This window comes from Giraffa tippelskirchi, chromosome X, assembly GCF_054371585.1.
Source record: "Giraffa tippelskirchi isolate mGirTip1 chromosome X, T2T-mGirTip1v1.2.pri, whole genome shotgun sequence".
Taxonomy (NCBI): domain Eukaryota; kingdom Metazoa; phylum Chordata; class Mammalia; order Artiodactyla; family Giraffidae; genus Giraffa; species Giraffa tippelskirchi.
In genome coordinates, this window is record NC_137289.1 from 89,563,741 (window position 1) to 89,582,761 (window position 19,021).

The 19,021-nt window shown below is 48.5% G+C and overlaps 1 protein-coding gene across 1 annotated transcript in view; it reads right to left on the bottom strand.

Moving 5' to 3' along the window:
* Positions 1-5,729: 5,729 nt before the first annotated feature.
* The window catches only part of NALF2 (NALCN channel auxiliary factor 2), a 29,170-nt gene continuing 15,878 nt past the window's right edge, over positions 5,730-19,021 (bottom strand). The window contains exons 2-3 of the mRNA XM_081567066.1: positions 8,969-9,140; positions 5,730-8,607 (exon numbers count right to left, since the gene is read on the bottom strand). Coding sequence (XP_081423192.1) covers positions 8,222-8,607; positions 8,969-9,140 — 558 coding nt within the window. The 3' untranslated portion in view covers positions 5,730-8,221. The remainder of the gene's footprint in view (positions 8,608-8,968; positions 9,141-19,021) is intronic.

Sequence of the window (19,021 nt, forward strand, 5' to 3'; positions counted from 1 at the left end):
ACGGTGTGATCATGAGTTAAAGCTGTTCAAACAGATGCCTATGGAACCCTGTACAGAGCCCCACAGAGCCTCCCACTGTGTTCACTTCCCCTTCTAGCTCCTCTTCTCCTCAGGGCAGCACACCAGGGGTAGGCTTTTACTCTAGATGTAAGTTGAGGAGAGGCCAAAATAGTGAGGTCAGTGGAGGGTCTTGAACGCCAGCTTTCCATTTTTCCAAGCAATGGGAGCCATTACATGGGCAGGATGCCAGACTGGTGCTCCAGGAGGCTCCTAGTCCTGTGCAAGAAGTCTGGGCTGCAGGGGCAGGAGGCTGGAGGCAGGGAGGCCTGTTGGGAGGTAATGAGGCACTGGGCAGACAAGGATGGCAGGATCAGTTTAGGATATATAGTATACATCGAGTTACCAGATATCTGGGCCAATAGTAGGGGAGTGGAAGCGGCCAAAGGAGGAGTCCCAGATGAATGACTTCTAGTTTCAGGGGGCCGAGAGGTAAAGCAGGGCTGTTAACACAAACGAGGAATTGGCCCTTTCATGGCTGGGTCCTCTTTTCATCAAAAGGCTACCCCTGCATCCCTAATACTGCTTTAATTCGGGTCTGGCTGGACTGGGTGGCGGGGCAGCTCAGGGCGGTGGCCGTGGGAGGTCTACCTCGTCCCTGGGGTCCAGGGATACTTGAAGACCGAATGGGCTGAAAAGGGAGGGCGCCCCCGGGACCCCACGAGCCCCTGCATTCCGCCCGGCCCCCCGCCTCTGGCCCGCCCGCCTCTGGCCCTACTTGGGCCTGGCGGGTCGGAAAGCCGAGGAGCGCCAGAGGCCGAGGGGGCCCCTGGGGCTGGGGTGGGGGTGGAGTGGGGGTGAGGATGGGGGCTGGGGCGGGACGGGCCTGGACGTGGAGCAGCGCGGAGGAGGGAGAACTAGACGGACTAGGAAGAGCCCGCTGGGCAGGCGCCGACGGACCCCCCGCGCCAAGGCCCGGTTCGGCGGTTGCGCCTCCGCCTCCCTGGCGCCTCCTGCCCGGGTAGGAGGAGCCACAGCACCACCCAGCGGCCAGGATCGGGGAACGGCAGTTAGGGCTCTTGCGTGGCCCCAGAAGAGTGGGGGGAGCTGAGTGGACCAGGGCCCCCATTCGCTTCGCTCACCAATCCACCCGGCAGGTGTCACTAAATGAATCTTTCTTCAGGTCAGCTGATAATAATACTCCTCGTAATCTCAACCATCTTCCATGGTCCTTGTGGGCCTCCGTATAAAGTTCAAATTTCCTAGCGTGACCTTCAAGACATTCTATATTTTGACCTCGGGCTGTGTTTCACTCTTCATCTCTTGCCATCCACTCCACACATCCAAGCACCACTCAGTCTTACCCAGATGAACCACTCACCTGCATCAACATCCATTCAGGTAGTGAAGCTTTTCTAAGGCACTGGGGGGAGGCAGGGAGCAGACAGAAAACTCTTGTTTACTCAGAGCTTACATTCAAATGAAAGAGAGGCGATGAACAAGAAAGATGATGTATAAACAAGATCATTTCAAATAGTTACCAGCACTTGATAATGGAGAAACAATGATGCAGTGTCTGGGGGCAAGAAGGGCAGTACCATACCTAGAAGAGTCAGGAAAGACCTTTCTGAGAAAGTGACATGTGAGCTTGGATCTGATAACAAGAAAGAGTCAGTAATGCAAAAATCTAAGGGAAGAACATTTCAGGCTGAGGAAGGACAGGTAGAAAGGTCTTGAGACAGAAACAGGCTTAGTGTATCAGAGGAAGAGAAATGAGGCAGAGTGACTGAAGGATACTAAAGGGAGTATACTGGTGATTGGAGGTAGGCAAGTGACAGGGTATGTAGGGCTCTGTGGGCCATGGTAAGGGGTTTCCCATCGATTAAGTCGGGAAACTATTGGAATGTTTTAGCAGGGGAAAGACACGATCTGATTTGCATTTTTGGAAGATCACTATGGGTGGACTATGTGTATATGCGGGGGGCTGGGATGCAAAGTTGGAAGCAGGGAGACCAGTTAGGAAGTCATTGCAGTGGTCCAGAAGAGAGTTGATAGTGGCCTGGTCTAAGTGGTGGCAATGGAGGTGGGATAAACTGTCAGATTCTGGAGGTATTTCTTTTTTCTTTTTTTTTGTCTTTGTTTTTTTCTAGAAGTATTTTTGAGTGATTTCTGTTCATGTGTTTTCTTTCTGACCAACCCAGAAGTTTACTGAGGGCACATTCCCTATCTGAGTGATCTTTGGACTCCCACTCTACACCCCTAAACAGTCTAATCAGCGCTCGGTGTTTAGTGACTAGATCTCTGTGACCCTCCACAGATAATGTGACAGGAGGGAATCATAATAAGATAGAAACTTTGGCCTAGGGCAGATCTGGGTCTCCTTTCTAGTTACTCTGATGCATATCTCCCTTTTTCCTTCTTTGTCCCTCAGTGTCTTCTAAAAGAATCTAAGAATGTTTTTGGAGGGAAGGAAAAGCAGGGATTATGAGTTCTTCCTCTGTGCCAGACACTGCACTTAACACTATCACATATACTACTTCACATGTTAATTTATTTAATTAAAAAAAAATATTTAGTTTTTATAAAAACATCTAACCCTATCCCTTCATGTTAGAGATAAGTAGATTAAAAGTCCAAAAAGGAAAAGTGACGTTATGAAAGGCAAAGTCATTATTAGCACTAAATATTCACTAATTGAGTCCTACATGTAAGTCCCTTTGCCCCCATTTCGTAGCCTAATACTGTTTATCCAAACCCATTATGCTAAGATCTTTTTCAGCCTCTTGTTAATTGCTAGTATTATGCAATGCTAATAAATTTCAGAGTGAAACTGCATGTCTTGAAAAAGATTCAGGGTTTCATGAAGACTATGAGAGTGACATAGAAGACAATCTCTAATGTCATGTAAAGTCCTTGAAAATGGGATTTGGCAGAGATAGACCAGTCACTACCACTGTCAGAAAAGAAAATTGACCTGGGTAATGACAGGATCAAGGCTTCAAAGAGAATGATTTAACTCTTAAAGGATTATAGGAAGTCCTAGGGATAACTGAAGAAGCTCTCTAATTTTGGAAAAACAAAACAAAACTTTATGATTATGTGGCAAAAGTCAATATTGTGTTGTCATGCACTTTGGTAAGGAAGACTATCATCCTCCAATGATTGAATCATTCTTTGTTCAAAGAATTAGTGCATATTTGCAATTATTTACACTTTTTAAATTTAAATAAAAATGTTTCTCACCTTTTCATTTTATTTTCCAAGATAAAGTCACAGTCAAACCCTTTCCTCCTTTTCCCCCTCTCTGTTGTGAAATATTGGTCCCCACTTCAAATGGACTCATTGTAAGAGGTCTTTTTCTAGCACCACTTATCTGAGAATAACAAGGACTTCATGTAGCCCCAATCATCTCTTCATCCTGTGATTGGCATGCCTGGCTGCACATTAGAACCTCCTGTAGAGTTTGTTAAACAATACTGAAGCTGGGACCCCAACCTGGACTAATTCAATCCGAGTCTCTGCTGGTGAGACCAGAGTGGAAACTCTCCAGGTGATTCTGTAGCATGGCTGGGGTGTGACTGCCGTCACCTCTCCTGCACATGCTGAGACTGTAAGAGACTGAGGCTGCCTGCAGTTGGACTGCTCTGAAGGGAATGCACCAGGGCCCAGACCCAGGATGAAGGAGCAGCTGCAGGGCAAAATCCAGGAGTCAAAGGGCTGGTAGGTCTGGTAGGGTCACTTCTCTGGCAAAGCCGTTGTGCCCTTTACTCTCTTGGCACTGTGGGTATATAGCCTCCCCCAGTCCCTTGCTTTTCTTTCCTGTGCTTTGGTCAAGAGAGCCTGTCTCCCTCATGGACATGTGGTGAGACAAAAACTTGAATGTTATAGTAAGTATATTATGGTTGCTGAGCACATGACATCATGTTATCTTGTGGATCGATAACACGTCTATGTCTTGTTACTGCTGTATTCCCAGCACATAGTACTTGACTTATAGTAATTCCTTGATAGGTATGTTTTGAATGAAAGAATGACTAAGTCAAATACAGGCAGGATGTGTTAAGTACCATGATTCAGGTACAAAGTGGCGTAGAAGTACAGAAGAGGAGAAGAGAGTGTTTAGCCTGGGAGAAGGGGAATAAGGAAATCTTTGTAGCAGAGGTGGCATTTGAGCTGGACTTTGAAAACTAGCTAAGGCAGTGATGGGTAGAGATGGAGAGAGGACATCCTGGTCAGAAGAAACCATGTGAGCCAAGGACAAGAGGTGAGATGGTGCAGAGCTCATTCAGTGAAAGGTGTATGGGATGGGAGTGCTTGACAGTCTCAGACTGGGTGGATGGGAATCAGAATCCAAAGAGCCTTGAAAGTCTTGCTAGGAAGTTTAAACTTGATTCTACAGGCAATGTGGAGCCATCTGATGTTTTTGATCATAGGTGTAATATGTTCTCTTTGGGAAGATTAGATGTGTACTTTACCACAGCAGTTCTTTCACAAAATATTTATAGTGTGCCTCCTAAATGCCAAAGCATGTAGTGCTGGGGAAGATGGATCAGAATCGGAGTAATTGAACAAGAGATTAGTTGGGAGGTATTGTAGTAGACCAGGCAAAAGTTGCAGAGGGCCTGAAGTGGCTAAGTGGGGAGGCAGGGGTGGGAAAGAGGGGAAGGATTTGACACATTACACGGGAAGAAGTGACAGAACTTGGTGACTGTTTCAGGTGGAGGTCAAGGAAAGAGTTGAAAGACTAAGAGACTGATGACAATGATAATGACCCATAGTTCAGCAGCTCCTTCATGCCAGCTGTTGTGCAGAGCCCTTGATGTCTATCATCTAACTCTCACAATAACCCGGCTAGATAAGGACACTAAGGCTCAAGGAAGTCAAGGAATTCATGCCAAGTTGTGAACTCATACACTCAGGGTCCAGAGACTGCGCCCTAAACTCCGTGCTCTGCTGCTTTCTGGGGGAGTTGAGGGACTTGGGTTTTCTCAGTGAAGGAATTCAGCAGCTCAGTGAGGACACCAAGATTCCCTCCCAGGTCACACTCTCCCCTATCTTGGGTGTGTGAGAATGTGGCTGTGGTGGAGGGCTCTATCTGCCGCCTCTCCTCTGCTACCTGAGCGCTTTCCCACCTGGGATGGGAAGATGGGCCTGGTGAGGTAGTGTGGGAGAGATGAGGCTGGGAGACTAGAAACAAAGGCTGCCATGAAGGTGAAAAACGGCTAATCCCTAAGCCATGTGGGGCCTGCATATTTAGCCCACAGAGAGGTATGTGGGTTTTTTTGTTTGTTTGTTTTAGACTTGAGCCAACATTTCAACATTCAAGGCTTCACTTAAAAATCTCAAGTCTTGATGTCCCTTGAAGAATGAGATGACCTGTCAACATTGGGCCCATATTCCCACAAGTCAATCCTTGACTTGAGCTGTCCATGTAGATGCCTGCACCCTGCACTTGTCACCACTTCCAGCCTTGGTGTCTGTACTTTAGCCCAGCCTGGCCCACTTCCTTCGCTCACACTTATCTGCCTGATCCCTGATGGAGGTTGAATTTGGACTTCCTTCTCTAGGATGGCCTGCGACAAAGGTTACTCTTTTTTTCTGAGACTTGAGCCAACAAGCAGCGGGGCAGAGGGGTCAGCATCTCCTGGTCCCACCTCCTCTCCAAGCCATAGACTTTCTCCTTGGGCAATTTTGACGCCACGGAACAAAACCATGAAGGGAGGGTTATCATCAACTCTTTACCATTTATTTCTTTATGGGGTTAAACAAGAGCAGAGAGGCCTCTGCCCCACAATATGCAACAAAACAGAAAGCGGCACACATACAGACTCTCACCGAAACACAGAGGCAGGGGTAGGGCAACAAGTGAATCATAGCCAGGTGAGGGAGGAAGGGACAGGGACTACTAGGAATCCGACTTGGAGACTCAGTCATAGGAACTAGTGCAAGAAAGTCCTACTCATGAAGCACAGTGTAGAAAATGGCATAAGAAAGCTGCCCAGCTCCGCTGCCTGTGACGAAGGGCAGAGGCAGCTGGAGGGATGGTGAAAGATCTGGGCAGTGGGGTGGAGAGAGACAGTCAAATGACTTTGAAGTGGAGTGAGGTGCCCCTTTCCCCTGCCACTGGGCAAGGCCCTGGGCTGGTCTGAGCCAGGGGTCTCCTGGGCACTTGGTGAGGGGGAAGAGGGGATGGGAGTCTCCAATGGTCCATTTCCTGGGGCCCTAAGGCCCCCTCTTTACTTCCCAGTCCCTTTTCCCCTCTTGAGGATGCAGGAATTAGAAGGCAGTACCTAGGGTCTCTCACGTCTACAGAAGCATCTCTGGAAAGGAGCCAGCACCTCTTACCCTCCCCAGCTGAAAAGAGCACTCTAGGGACGGGGTATGTGGCTAGGCCTGAAATGCTGAAGGCTGAACAGGGAGTGTGTGGGCAGGGCACAGGGCTGGGGGTGGGTGGGTGGACACGCTGTGAGAAATGAGAAACCTGGCATGGAAGGACTCCGCAGTCTCACAAAGCCTATTTGGGGACCCTGCTAAGGCCCCTGAATGATTCCCTCTCTACTACTGAGGTCTCGTATTTATCCCTCAGCCAACCAATTCCAGCTGTCCCTCTCTTGGTTTTGCCTAATGCAGCTCCAGGCCCACCCCCACCCACCCCCCACCTTAACTCACTGGCATCTCATCCCAGACACAGGCCCTACCGGCACTGAAAGCCACCTGGCCTGTGGCCTAAGAAAGGTGTGGCTCCCTTTCTTCTTTGCACCTGTTGGTTTGTAGATGTCCCAGGCCATGTGGCCTTCCACTCCCAGGAGATCAGCACGAGGCTGATGGCCCCCAAGGGTCTCTGCAGGCCTCTTCTCTCGTGTAGCAGTGTAGCCTGACTAAACACTTCAAGTCTCTTGGCCAAGGGACCACAGCACACTGTCTTTATCCAGTGGGTCCTCTTGCCAGCTTCTGGACTTTCTCCAGCAAGGGGCAAGGGTGGCTGGATTAGGGGACCCGCTATAGGGTGAGGAGCAGTCTGGTGGTTCCACAATTGGGACAGTAACCCATGGGGTCAGGGATTGGAAGGGATGAATACTCTTTGGTAGGCTGGGAATGGGGACAGGCTGGAGATGGGGAGGCTCATCTCTGGAAAGCCCCGGGGCAACACCACCAGGGTTTCCTTCATGGAGGCCTGGGCTACGATGAGTTGGGGGAGTTTGGGGACCCAGGCCAGGCCTGACCCTCTTGGGCTTAAGTCCCTCCTCCCCGTGGAGATCAGAAATGGAAACATCTTTGGCCCCAAGGCCAAGATCTCCAGGGCAAGAGTGGCCCTTGGGAGTATGTGCACCTTCTGTAAGATATGGCCCTTCAGACAGTGGCAGTCTGACCATGTGCCCTCAGCCTTCTGTTTCAAGGCCCAAGATCCCAGTCCCTGTGCTCTTTCCCCAGAGGGCTCCTTTTGCAACCTTTTCTGATTTGGGGCAGTGTCCTTGAGCCTGCCTCAACACTGATCATCTGCCTCCCCAGTGCCAGGTGGTGACAGGCCATTCAGCCATCTTTTTAAGCCCTCTGTGTTCCTCTCTCCTCTCCAGTCCCGCCCTCCACTATTCCTATCACCTAGGGTGCTGGGGCACAGCTTAACTGGGGCCCCGACCTAGCTGCAACTGCATATACCTCGTGTCCCAGCCTGGTCCTTCCCTGTGGCGGGCGCCCCCCCCCCCATGGGACAAGGGGCTCTGGAGCGGGAGGAGGGCCACTGCATCGTCTGCCATTGCCTGTAGAAGTATGGGCAGGAGGGAATTAAGGATCGTGGCAACAAAAGGAATGCATAGGGGGGAAAGAGTTTCTTCTCTCTGTGCCCCCCAACATTCCCTGCAGGGCCAAGACCAGATAAGCAGCCTTCTTCCCTGGGGTCAGGGCTCTCAGTAGGGGTGGGCATTTCCAGCCCCCATCCCCCTCTCCTTTTCTTTTGGCTAAGCTCCATATATGGGGCCTGGGAGGGGGGCACCTGCTGCTCCTGCCTTTCTCTCCTGGATGAGTTTTACAGTTCCCTGGGGCCCTTTAGCGGCTCTGTTGGAGCTGCTTTTGGGGTGGGGGTTGGTCAGGGGTGATGTGTGATCCCCCATTTCCCCCGCCCCCCACCTGGTCCTACACCTCCCATGGGAGGGGCCCCTCCCCCTCCCCCTGGGGGGGCTGGAGTTGATGTCGGTGTGTGGTGGAGGTCTGATCTCCCTCCCTGCGGTCACTCTTCCCGAGCCAGGCCCTCGTCTAGGGCAGGCAGTGCCTCCAGGCCCGGTCCCCCACCACTCTGGCTGCTGGAGAAGGACACCATGGTATGGAGGAGCACGAGAACAAGGATGTAGAGCCGGATCCTGCTGGGGCTGAGGCGGGAGCTCCCAGAAACCGGCAGCAGGGAGGGCTTGTGGCCGAGACGGCCTGGGGACTCGTGGCGGGGGTGGTAGTGGTGGTACTGTTGGTGGTAGTGGTGGAAGTAAGAGTGGTGGAATTGCTGGTGGTGGGTTTTGGGGGCTTCAGACTCCTTGAACTTCTTCTTCTCCGACTCACAGGAGACCCACTGCACGTCACAGCACTTGGTTTCTGGCCGCTTTGGTGAAGTATCCAGCAACCCTGCCAATGGATAAGGAAGGCAGGGTGGGGTGCTAAGGGGGCTGCTGGCTATGCCTTTCTGAGAGAGGTGATTGTCAAAGCTGGGGCTGCTCTGGCAGTCCTGCCCAAGACTCTTCCCCCTGTCCCTTAGTACCATCCCCTTCTGGACACTATCTCCCAAGGACCCCAGATAGTTTCTCTGGGATAACTCCCTGGCCCTATTCTACTTCATCCCATCCCCATCTGGGGCCTCACTACCCACTCCGGCAGCCACTAACCTTCCCCTAACCCAACTTCCCTGTTGTCCTCTCCGACCACAGCCCCAACCTGGTGCCTGCCTTGGGCTCCCAGCCTTCCCCCTCTCCCAGGGCCCTGTCTTTACCTGTACAGATAAAGCCAGGGAGCCCTCCGTATACCATTTCCTCATTGTCAGGGAGGATAAAGGGGCACCGGGTCTGCACCTCCAGGCAGTATTGCTTGCAGGGCACCCAGCGCTGGCATTCCTGCTGGGTCACGCTGAAGTATTCTGAGCACAGCCAGGCCTTGTAGACAGCCTGTGGGGAGAGGAAAGAGCGTCAGCCCAGGTGCCAGCCCCTTCCGGCGTCAGAGGAAAGTGAGGAGGGGTGTACCTGTAGTCTGTTGGGAGAGGGTATCATGTGCTTACTAAGCCAACCCCAAAATCCAGGGGCTGGGGAAGAAGGGTTTGGGTCAAAACCACTACCTCCTACCCCCAAATCTCACATTTCATAGCCAGAACTCAGAGTCCCCAGTCTGTAGTAATCGAAGACTTTTAATTTATTCACCGGTAAAATCACAAAATGACTCCTGTATCTGAGCTGGAAAAGGTCTTACCAGTCATCCCACCCAACTGCACCATTTTATAGCTGGTCCTAAGAGATGTCCTGACTTTTCTGAGGTTACTTATATTGAGGAAAATTTCACTTGCATTCGATTCAGCAAACATTTCTTTGGCTGATGGTGTTAAGTTTCTAAACTCAAGAAAAAAGATGGAGAGGATAATCTTTGCTCTATCTCATTAAGGTGTTGTGTGGATCAAATAATATGACACGTATGAAAATTTTTTGTAAATTCTATAGTGCAGTACAAATGTGAGGGGTTATTTTTTTTAATAAAAAACAGGAATCTGCCTTACTAAGCACCAGATGTGTCTTCAAGCTCTACTTAATCCATGCTCTGTCCTGTTGGCTTCGGCCCTGGAGTGGAGCAGACACCACATTTCATTTGCTTCAAACTTTGCTTGGCCATTTCACTTCAAGGGTGTACTTTCTGCCCCTCATCTAGCCCTCTCCTACCAGGCACTGGGTCCCAGCTAAGAAAGGTTTCCTGCTCTGTATTCTTCGCCTATCATCAAGACCAGAGTTCCTCAATGGTGACACTCCTGACATTTTGGACTGCAGGATTCTTTGTAGTGTGGGCTGTTCTGTGCACTGTAGAATATTGAGCAGCATTCCTTGTCTCCACCCAGCAGTTGTCAGTCACATCCTCCACCTCCCTATTGTCTCTGCCCATTGCCAAATATCCCCTGAGCGGGGCGGGGGTGGGGGGGCAGGGGACACAAAAACTTCTCCTATTGAGAACCACTGATCTAATTTCTTGCTCCTGAAAGTGTGGACCTGGATCAGCAGCATCACCATCACCGAGGAGCTTGTGAGAAGTGCAGATTCCCAGGCCCTGCCCCAGACCTGACAAGTCACACCTGCATTTTAACAGGATGCTCAGAGCCCTGCCCACATCCAGTCCTCATGTCTTCACGCGCTCCTTGTAGCAATGGCTGACTTCAGTGTGCCTCAGAGTCCCCTGGGATACTTGTTAAATAGGCAGATGGTCCCCTCCAATTCAGCTCCAAGAGGACTGAGGAGGGCTCAGGAATCTGCCTTTGGAACAAGGGTCCAGGTCATTTTGTTGCCAGAGGCCTTTCCACCACACTCTGAGCAACATGGTCAGAGCTTCTTATACAGACATTAAACATTTACACTCAAATGCAAATAACTCCACTGTGAAGCTGGACTTTGGCAATGTAATCCCACACTGGCCTTTTCCAAAGTGGGGGCAGGGGTGTGGTGGTGGGGGATGGTGGTAGTGGGTTGTGGTGCAAATTATCCCCCTGAGGAACACAGCTTTGCTATCTCACTGGCCTCTCAAATTTAACATGCTCTAAATCTTAAAATTCAGTTCCTGTCTTCTTTTTTTTTTTTCTGTGTTTTTTTTTTTAAATAAATTTATTTATTTTAGTTGGGGGCTAATTACTTTACAATATTGTAATAGTTTTTGCCATACATTGACATGAATCAGCCATGGGTTTACATGTGTTCCCCTTCCTGGACCCCCCACTCACCTCCCTCCCCACTGTCTTCTTTTTTTTAACTTCAAATCTGCCCACACCACTAAGTCTTGACCACTTAAGTGTCACAACCATGCATCTGAATATTCAAGCCAGAAACTTAGGTGTCGGCCATCATGTCTCTCTTAATAGGCATTCCCACACACAGTCCACCAGCAAGGCATGCCAAGTCTCCCTCTACGTAGGTCCATGACTCTGTGCAGGCCATTGTCATCTGTCACCTGTACGACAGTCTCCTACGTGGCCTTGCTGCCTCCACTTTTGCTCTTTCCAATCTACTGTTTACACAAGAGTAAGAGGGATCTCAAAATGACATTTGATCATGTTACTCCCTTGCTTCATATCCTTCAATGCATTTAGAATAAAATCCAAACTTTCAACCACAGACTTCAAATTCCTGCATAACTTGGCCTCTGTCTGTCTTTCTAACCTCATTTTCTACCTCTCCCTTCCATCTCATCGTGCTCCACATGCTGAGGTTTTCTTTCTTTTCCTTGAACATGCCCTACTTCTTCCCACCTTGGGGCCTTGGCACACACTGTTCTCTTAGCCTGATACGCTCTTGATTCTCCATTTCTGGTCTGCCTGGGTCCTTCTCAACTTTGAAGCCTCAGTTCAAATGTTATTTCCTCAGAGCGGGTCTTTCTGACCACTCTAGCTAGAGAATGACCCCTCATCATTCTTTTCCTTAACTGTTTCTTCGTCACAAGGATGAGTTTGTCTGCACCCTTGTTTTGTTTCTCTCTGTCAGCCTCACTAAAATGTGAGTTGCATGAAAGCAGATGTAGGCGTGTCTTACTGACCACTGTGTACTCAGTGCAATATATGTAAAAAAAACACAACTGTTAATGGAATGAACCAGATAAGTTTATGAGGACATGTCCCTACTCTCAGAGAAATTCCGTTTTCATGGATAGACAGATCTAACTTGAAACTATGGCACATTTTCTATAAGAGAAGTTAAATCACTGGCCATGGGAGGGAAGCAAATAGGAAAGCTGGGAAAGATTCAATAAGGGGATAAGAGTTGAGCAGGGTTCAAAGTAGGATTTTAGATGGGAAGGGCAGAGATGGGACAGAGACAAAAGGGCATTTTGGACTGAGGCAACAGCTTAAGCAAAGGTACGGACGTGAGTGCAATGTACAATGTGTTGGAAGAACGCAGAATGGCTTTGTATGAATGAAGTGCAAAGGATACCAATTTCTTGTAAATGGACATTTATTTCCAGGTTTTTACTATCACAAACAATGCTTCAGTGAATAGGTCTATACACATCTCTCTTGAATACTTGTGTTAAATTTTATTTACATAAACTCTTAAGAGTGAAATTATTGAGATAAAAGGTCTGTGCAATGGAGTGAGAAAGGAGTGGAAGGAGGGTGGAAAGGGACAAGTAAAGGTAAGAGGCAGGGGAAGAGGGAGCTGGAGTGGTAGGAGAGGGGCTCAGGGGTTGGAGAGAGTGGCAGTAGGGTCAGAAGTACAAGGAAGCAGGAGAGGAAGAAAGAGAGGATAACAAAGAGTAGGGAGTTGGAGGGGGAGAAATGGTGGTACTTTCGGGATAGGAAAAAAAAAAGGGTTGGGGAGGAAGCAGGGGAATGAGAGATGGAGGGTATAAGGGAGGTAAACAGGTGTGGTGAGGGTAAGAGAAGATGAAGGGTAAGAAAGAGTAGGGGATAACGGTGGGGTACGGGAGAGGTGGAAGAGGGGCTGTGAAGAGGAGGGGCAAGAAAGAAGGAGTAAGAAAGAGGGCTTAAGAGCCAGCATGGGAATATGGAAGGTGAAGAAGATGGGAGCAGAGGAAAGCTGAGATAAGAGGGATAAGAGAGCAGAAGGATACGGGGAAGAAAGAAAGACAAGACAAAAGGAAATCCGTAATGCTAAGGGCCCCAGGATCTCAGAGACCCCCCTCCATCCTGTGGGCCCCAGAGTTCCAAGAGAAATCTCTCTGTCCACAGCCTCTTTCCCAATCTCTGCAGACTGGACCCAGAGTCCACCTCCACCCTCACCCTGGACTGTGTGGAACAGCCCAGTCCTCCACCACTGGGGTTCAGAGGCCCCCTCTGGATTCTCCTTGGGCGATGCTGGTTCAATATTCCTGCTCCCAGGTGAGGAGGTTGCAGTGGAGGGTCAGCCCTCCTCCCAGGCAACTGCAATTAGCCCAACAGCAGGCACTGGTGGCTGGGCACTGCCTGTCTCTGCCCTAGGAGAGAGGGAGGGAGTTGAGGGAGGTGAGGCAGGGAGAGGGGTGGCCTGACTGTGGGAGGGAGGCCTTTCTCCTTAGATAGATGACCCTCCCTCAAGCCCCACCCCCCAGAGTCACCATGGCAACAAGTGGGCAAGCAGATTGCCTGAGGAAGACACCAGGCCTGTGGGTGGCAAGGCAGGAACAGGCAAGGAACTAGTGAGGGGAATGGAGGAAGAAGGGACTGAGAGGTAATCCAGTTCCTTGGCTCAGCAGATGGCCGGCTGAGGTCACTGCACTGGTCCACATGCTTTAAGAGGGGCTGGGGTCCTTCTCAGATGAAAAGCCTGGCTTTCAGGGCGACCACCCGGACAGCAAACATGCCTTAGTCTCTGTAGCCCTCTTCCCTAGATGGGCCTAAGTCACTTGCCTCATCTCATCAGTGTTAGGACTGAGCCAGAGGGTATTGTGTTGCTTGGGCAGCTGCAGGGGTCCTGGGTATTCATCCACAAGGAAGGGGCAGAACTGAGAGAGCCAGGTTCGAGACTGTAGGGCTGGCTGGAGATGGGGCATGCAGGGCAAAGGAAGAAGTGTCTCAGAACCAGACAACAGTCAGTTGGGAGACCCTTGGAGATCTTTTGCTCTAGTTTCTCAATTCTGGCTGCATATTAGAATCACTCAGTCTTTTAAAAATGCTTCTGCTTGGCTCACATTGCCCTCCAGACCAAGCAGTTAGAATCCTTGTGGGTGGAACCTACACATCTAGAGTTTTTCAAAACAGCTCAGGTAATTTTAATATGCAGAGATCTTAGTTTCGCTTTATTTTATAGCTGAGGAAACTGAGGCCCATAAAAGGGGGAAGGACTTGTCTACAGTCAGGCTAAATAGTGGTAGAGAGAGTAACTTGATACCCAGTTTCTCAACTCCAGCTCCAGGGCTCTTCCTACTGGACCATCCTATCAGTGACTGTATTCTAAACTCAGGACACAGGTGTGTGGGGAGGGGAGGACAGCTGAGGAGAACCAGGCCTGCTCTGCGCTTTTCTTCAAACTCCAGCTCTGGCAGGAAAAGCTTCTTTATCACGCCCTGTTCTCTGTGCTTAAGCATCCTGGACCCTTGAGGTAGCAGCAGATGATGAGTGGGGTGGAAGCCTTGACCTGGCAGTGCCCTCTTTTCCCTCCAGAAGCCCCTTCCCCATGTCCAGGAGGCTGCTGCTGGGCTCACTCAAGTTCTGGCAGATACAGCCAAGTTGCTATGGGAACTGGGAGGGGAAGGAAGCAGGGAGTAACTAGAGGAAACACCAATTAACCCAAAAAGGAAGCTGAGAAGGCTATCCCACCCCTCCTCCCCGCTGGGCTGTTAAACCACTCTTGAAATGGGAGCGGGTAAGATGAGAAGGATCCCCACCCATCCTGGGCTCTGCAGCTGCTAGTTTAGGGGGGAGTGGGAGGACCTAAAGAGCCTTAACGTCCTGCTCCCTGGCGTGCAGCCCTGGCCCGGGCATTCTCATTCCTATGCTCCTCTGGGAAGAAGCAGGTGACTTGTCCAGGCCCCCAGGGTGCTGTGGGAATGCACACAAGTGTGTGTGTACATACACAGCCCACAACCAAGACTCAAGGCCAGAAGGTTTAGGAAGAGGAGGCCACCCTGGATTCCTTGTTTTGGGGGCCAGAAAACCCTCCAGAAAGGAGAGCTTCAGTTCCTGGCAACCAGAAAGTTGGCAGTGTCCTTCTTGGATTCCAACTGGCTTCCCTCCCTAGGGCCTGTTTTCCCATCCAAATACTCCCAATAGACCTTCTCTTCATCACTGCTTGTTGTCCTAACGCACCCCTGGGACACTTGGCCAGGAGCTGCAGCTGCAAGAGACTGTTCAGGCAGAGTGGCAGTCTGGGCTGGGCTTGGGGATGAAACCCACTGTCCACAGCACACAAGTAAACCACCTTGCCCCTAGATTTTACCTAGGGGGAACTGAGGCCCAGAAAAGGGATTTGTTTCAGCCAATTCAGAAACATGCAAGAAATCAACTATTAATATAAAGCCTGGACTAGAAGGGAGTTACTCTGATGACTAATCCGATGTCTCTTTGCACTGAGTCCACACCTAACACTGTGTGAAGGACCTCCGTGGGCAGGTCTGAAAAGAGCCACGTGCCCCTATTCCTGATTCTGGGCTTTCAAAGAGTTGGATCAGAACAGGGTAAGGTTAAAGTCAATCTCTCCAACCCAGGGGAGGGAGATAATGGACATAACTCTGGAAGTAGTTCTTTGGGACTGGCAAAGTCAGACTGAGATTAGAGGCATTACAGAGCAAATGCAGGTGGGTGACACGGCTTTACTTAAGTGGCTATAAAAATAAGCAATAGCTTTCCTGCTGCTGAGAATGAGCAGTCATGAGTCAGAGTGGCCTGGCTTGGCCTGGAGGAAAGACAGGGGAGATAGCTGGAGAGGTGGATAAGAACCCATAGCCAGTGTAGTTCCAGAGGGGCCAGTCACCTCCAAGCCTCTTAGGCCACCTGCTTCAAGAACAGGGGCAGCCTGGTTAGTGGAGAAGTGGTGTCCCTGGTGCAAGAGCAGCTCTCTGAAGGAGCCTAGATGACCCATATCAATCAGGTGAGCAGAAGAGGCAGGTTCATGACCATGTGAGAATGGAAAGGACTGTGACAATCATAATCCCACCTCCCTATCTGCTGTTGGAAGTTCCACTCCAACATCACTGCCACAACTTATCCAGCTACTGACTTTAAACCTCTTGTCATAGCACACATTCTCCTAGGGAAGCCCGTGTCTTCGGACAACTCTCACAGTTAAAGAATTCTTTCTCCTTTTGAGCTGACATAATGCCTCTCTGTGGCATTACTCATGGCTCCTACTAGCTCTTCTGGGGCCATGAACTTCCTGTCTCCAAGCCAGCCCTGCAGGAGGTATTTGTAAACTTCCTTGAATCAGGTCAGGTCTTCCAATTCATTTTTTTTCCTGCAATGATCACTTTTTGAACATGTTCGAGTGCCTGGCACTGTGCTGGAGAGCTAAAGATGATAGAGATAGGGAAGACAAGATTGCTATCTTTAAGGAGCAGGAGAGACAACCTTGTGTATCAACCATTAGAAGTCACTGTAGTAAGTAGTATGTACTTGGTACAAGTGATCCGATAGAGGGAGGAAGGATCAACTGTGTTTTCAGGGGTGAAGCATAGGAAAATATCTCCATATGGGAGAGGCTAGAGTTGGGGCTTGGAAAAAATGAGTCGAAGTTCACTGGATAGAATATGGCAGGAATAAGTGTACTTAAAGCAAAGGAATAAGCAGGTATAAAGGCCTAGGGGTTTGAAATAGTGCCAGGTTCAGACACTGTTGGTAGTTCAGCATAGTTAGAGGATACAAAGGGGGCCATGATAGGAGATGAGGCTGCAGAGGAAGGCCATGCCCATAATATCATAATATATTATGATACGTTCTGGATGCCAGGCTTCATCCTATAGGCAACAGAGAACCTCTCGTGAGTTTTAAATAACTGCTTTTTAAAAGACTGCTTATCACTTCTATGACTAACTTTTTAGATTCATGTTCTGCAAATGTGGATGATGGATTATAGGCATCAAGATTGGAGGTAGAGAGATCAGCTAGGAGACTATTGCAACAATCTGAGTGAGAGACGATGGGGGCCTCAACTGAAGCAGTAGCAGCAGAATTAGGAAATGGAGAGAAGGGGATGGATATGAGAAGAGATAAATTAGGGATATGGAGATTGAGGGTGAGGGAGGGGGTCAAGATGACTACCAGGTTTCTTGCTTGGGTGGCAGGATGAATAGTAGTTTCATTCATTAAGGAAGGGAAAGCAGGAGGAGAAATAGATTTGGGGATCAAGAAGATGAATTCAGTTTTTGGTCATGCTGACTTTGAAGTATAGGTCAATATATACTAGGCAAGGTAGAATGTCAAGGAGGCAGTTGGACATAATGGTCTGAGGTCAGAAGGAGGGTCTGGGCTAGAGATAAAGGTTTGGGAGTTACCAATGGTTAAGGAGTTAATCATTAGGAACATAGTAGGACTATACTTTCTCACACCTTTTGAAATTAGCTGTGGCCATAAGACTTTGGCCAATGAAATGTGAGTTGAAGTGACCTGGATCACTTCTGGGGAGAAGCTTTAAGAAGCTGGAGTATGATTTGCCACATTCTCTTCCCTCTGCTGCTGACTGTGGAAGTGATGTTGAAATGGGCCTTTTACTAGCCTAGGTCTCTTGGTGACTATCATGAACAGATGCTCCCTGGTGACCTGTTTTGGACATGTATTATGAGCAAGAAATAACTGTTGTGATAAGCCTCTGGTATTTGGGAATCGTTTGCTACTACAGCACAACCTAGCTCACTCTGACTGATAAAGCAATGGTGGAAGCCAAAGAAGTAGAGTATGTTGCCTAGGGAGAATGAACACAGAGAGAAGGACCAACAGTGGATCCCTGGAAAACATTAACATTTAAGGGGCAGGTAGAAGAAGGGAGTATGATGAAGATGAGGAAGTGGTTAAAAAGCTTGGAGAAGAAATAGAAGAGAGTGGCATTCTGTAAATTAGGGAAGGAAAGTTTCAAAGAGTAAGAGTGGTCAGCAGATGAGGGCACACTGGCAGTTTCATCATGGTGAGAGCAGTTTCAGTGGAGCAGTGGGGACAGAAACCAATTTAAAAGGGAATGTGAGGGAAGAAAAATCGAGAGAGCTATGTATACACTACTCTTCCAAGAAGCCAAACTAGTTTTTCAACTATTTTGGGGGATGTAGTTTCCATTTCTGTTTTATCCTGGTTGTTCCTATTCAGACAAATTCCTATTTTTTTCTTTTTTTTTTAAACAAATTAACTTTATTAAGTTACCACTTCAGTCCTTACATTGATTTGTTTACAAAAATATCAGTTTAAAATACATTATTGCAAGTGAATACACACAATAAAGAGAAAATAAGGATGCACGGTGCTGCAGACATATCAACCAACTTATCTTCATCTATTGTCCATTGCTATAGACAAAATTTGACACTGATTCAGCATTATTAAAACAGCAGTCAAAGGACTGGGGAGAGGGTTGCAAACAAAGAGAAAAGTAGCTTAAAACTCTGGACCACTCAACAAAAAATTATTTATCTGGAAGCTAAACTCAGTTTAACATTGAATTATCTACACTACCCATAGGAACAATTTAAAAATAAGAAAAGTGACAGGGAACCTTCATTAACAATATTTTTAAGTCAAAGTTTTACTTTATCTAATGACTACTCAATATCCTAAGCCATGGTGAGGCAGGCCCTAAGACAATAAGTTATAAATAGTCTGAATTTAATAATTTAAACATGATATGGTTAATATTATACACACTTCATGAGTATCTCAACCAGCCTCTTCAGGTGACATGATAATTAAAAGGTTTAAATTTACAGTTTTGATTTCTGTTCAGAAGAGTGATGTCAGTATTCTAGCAACAGTGATGACACCCCATTATTATAAATATGCTAATATACATATTAGTCTGAATTAAACTTGATTAAATTCTATGTACACGTGATTCCATATTTCAAGTGCAAATTTTCAATGGTACAAGTTTATAATCAAAGCTGGGTTTGACAAATGCTTTCTGACTTCCCTGGTGGCTCAGACAGTAAAGCGTCTGCCTACAATGCGGGAGACCTGGGTTCGATCCCTGGGTTGGAAAGATCCCCCGGAGAAGAAAACGGCAACCCACTCCAGTTCTCTTGCCTGGAAAATCCCATGGACAGAGGAGCCTGGTAGGCTACAATCCATGGGGTTGCAAAGAGTGGGACACGACTGAGTGACTTCACTGTCTTTCATTTTTCTTTCTGACTTCTAAAAGCAAATGATGAAAGCACTTCCTAAAAGTAAATAAAC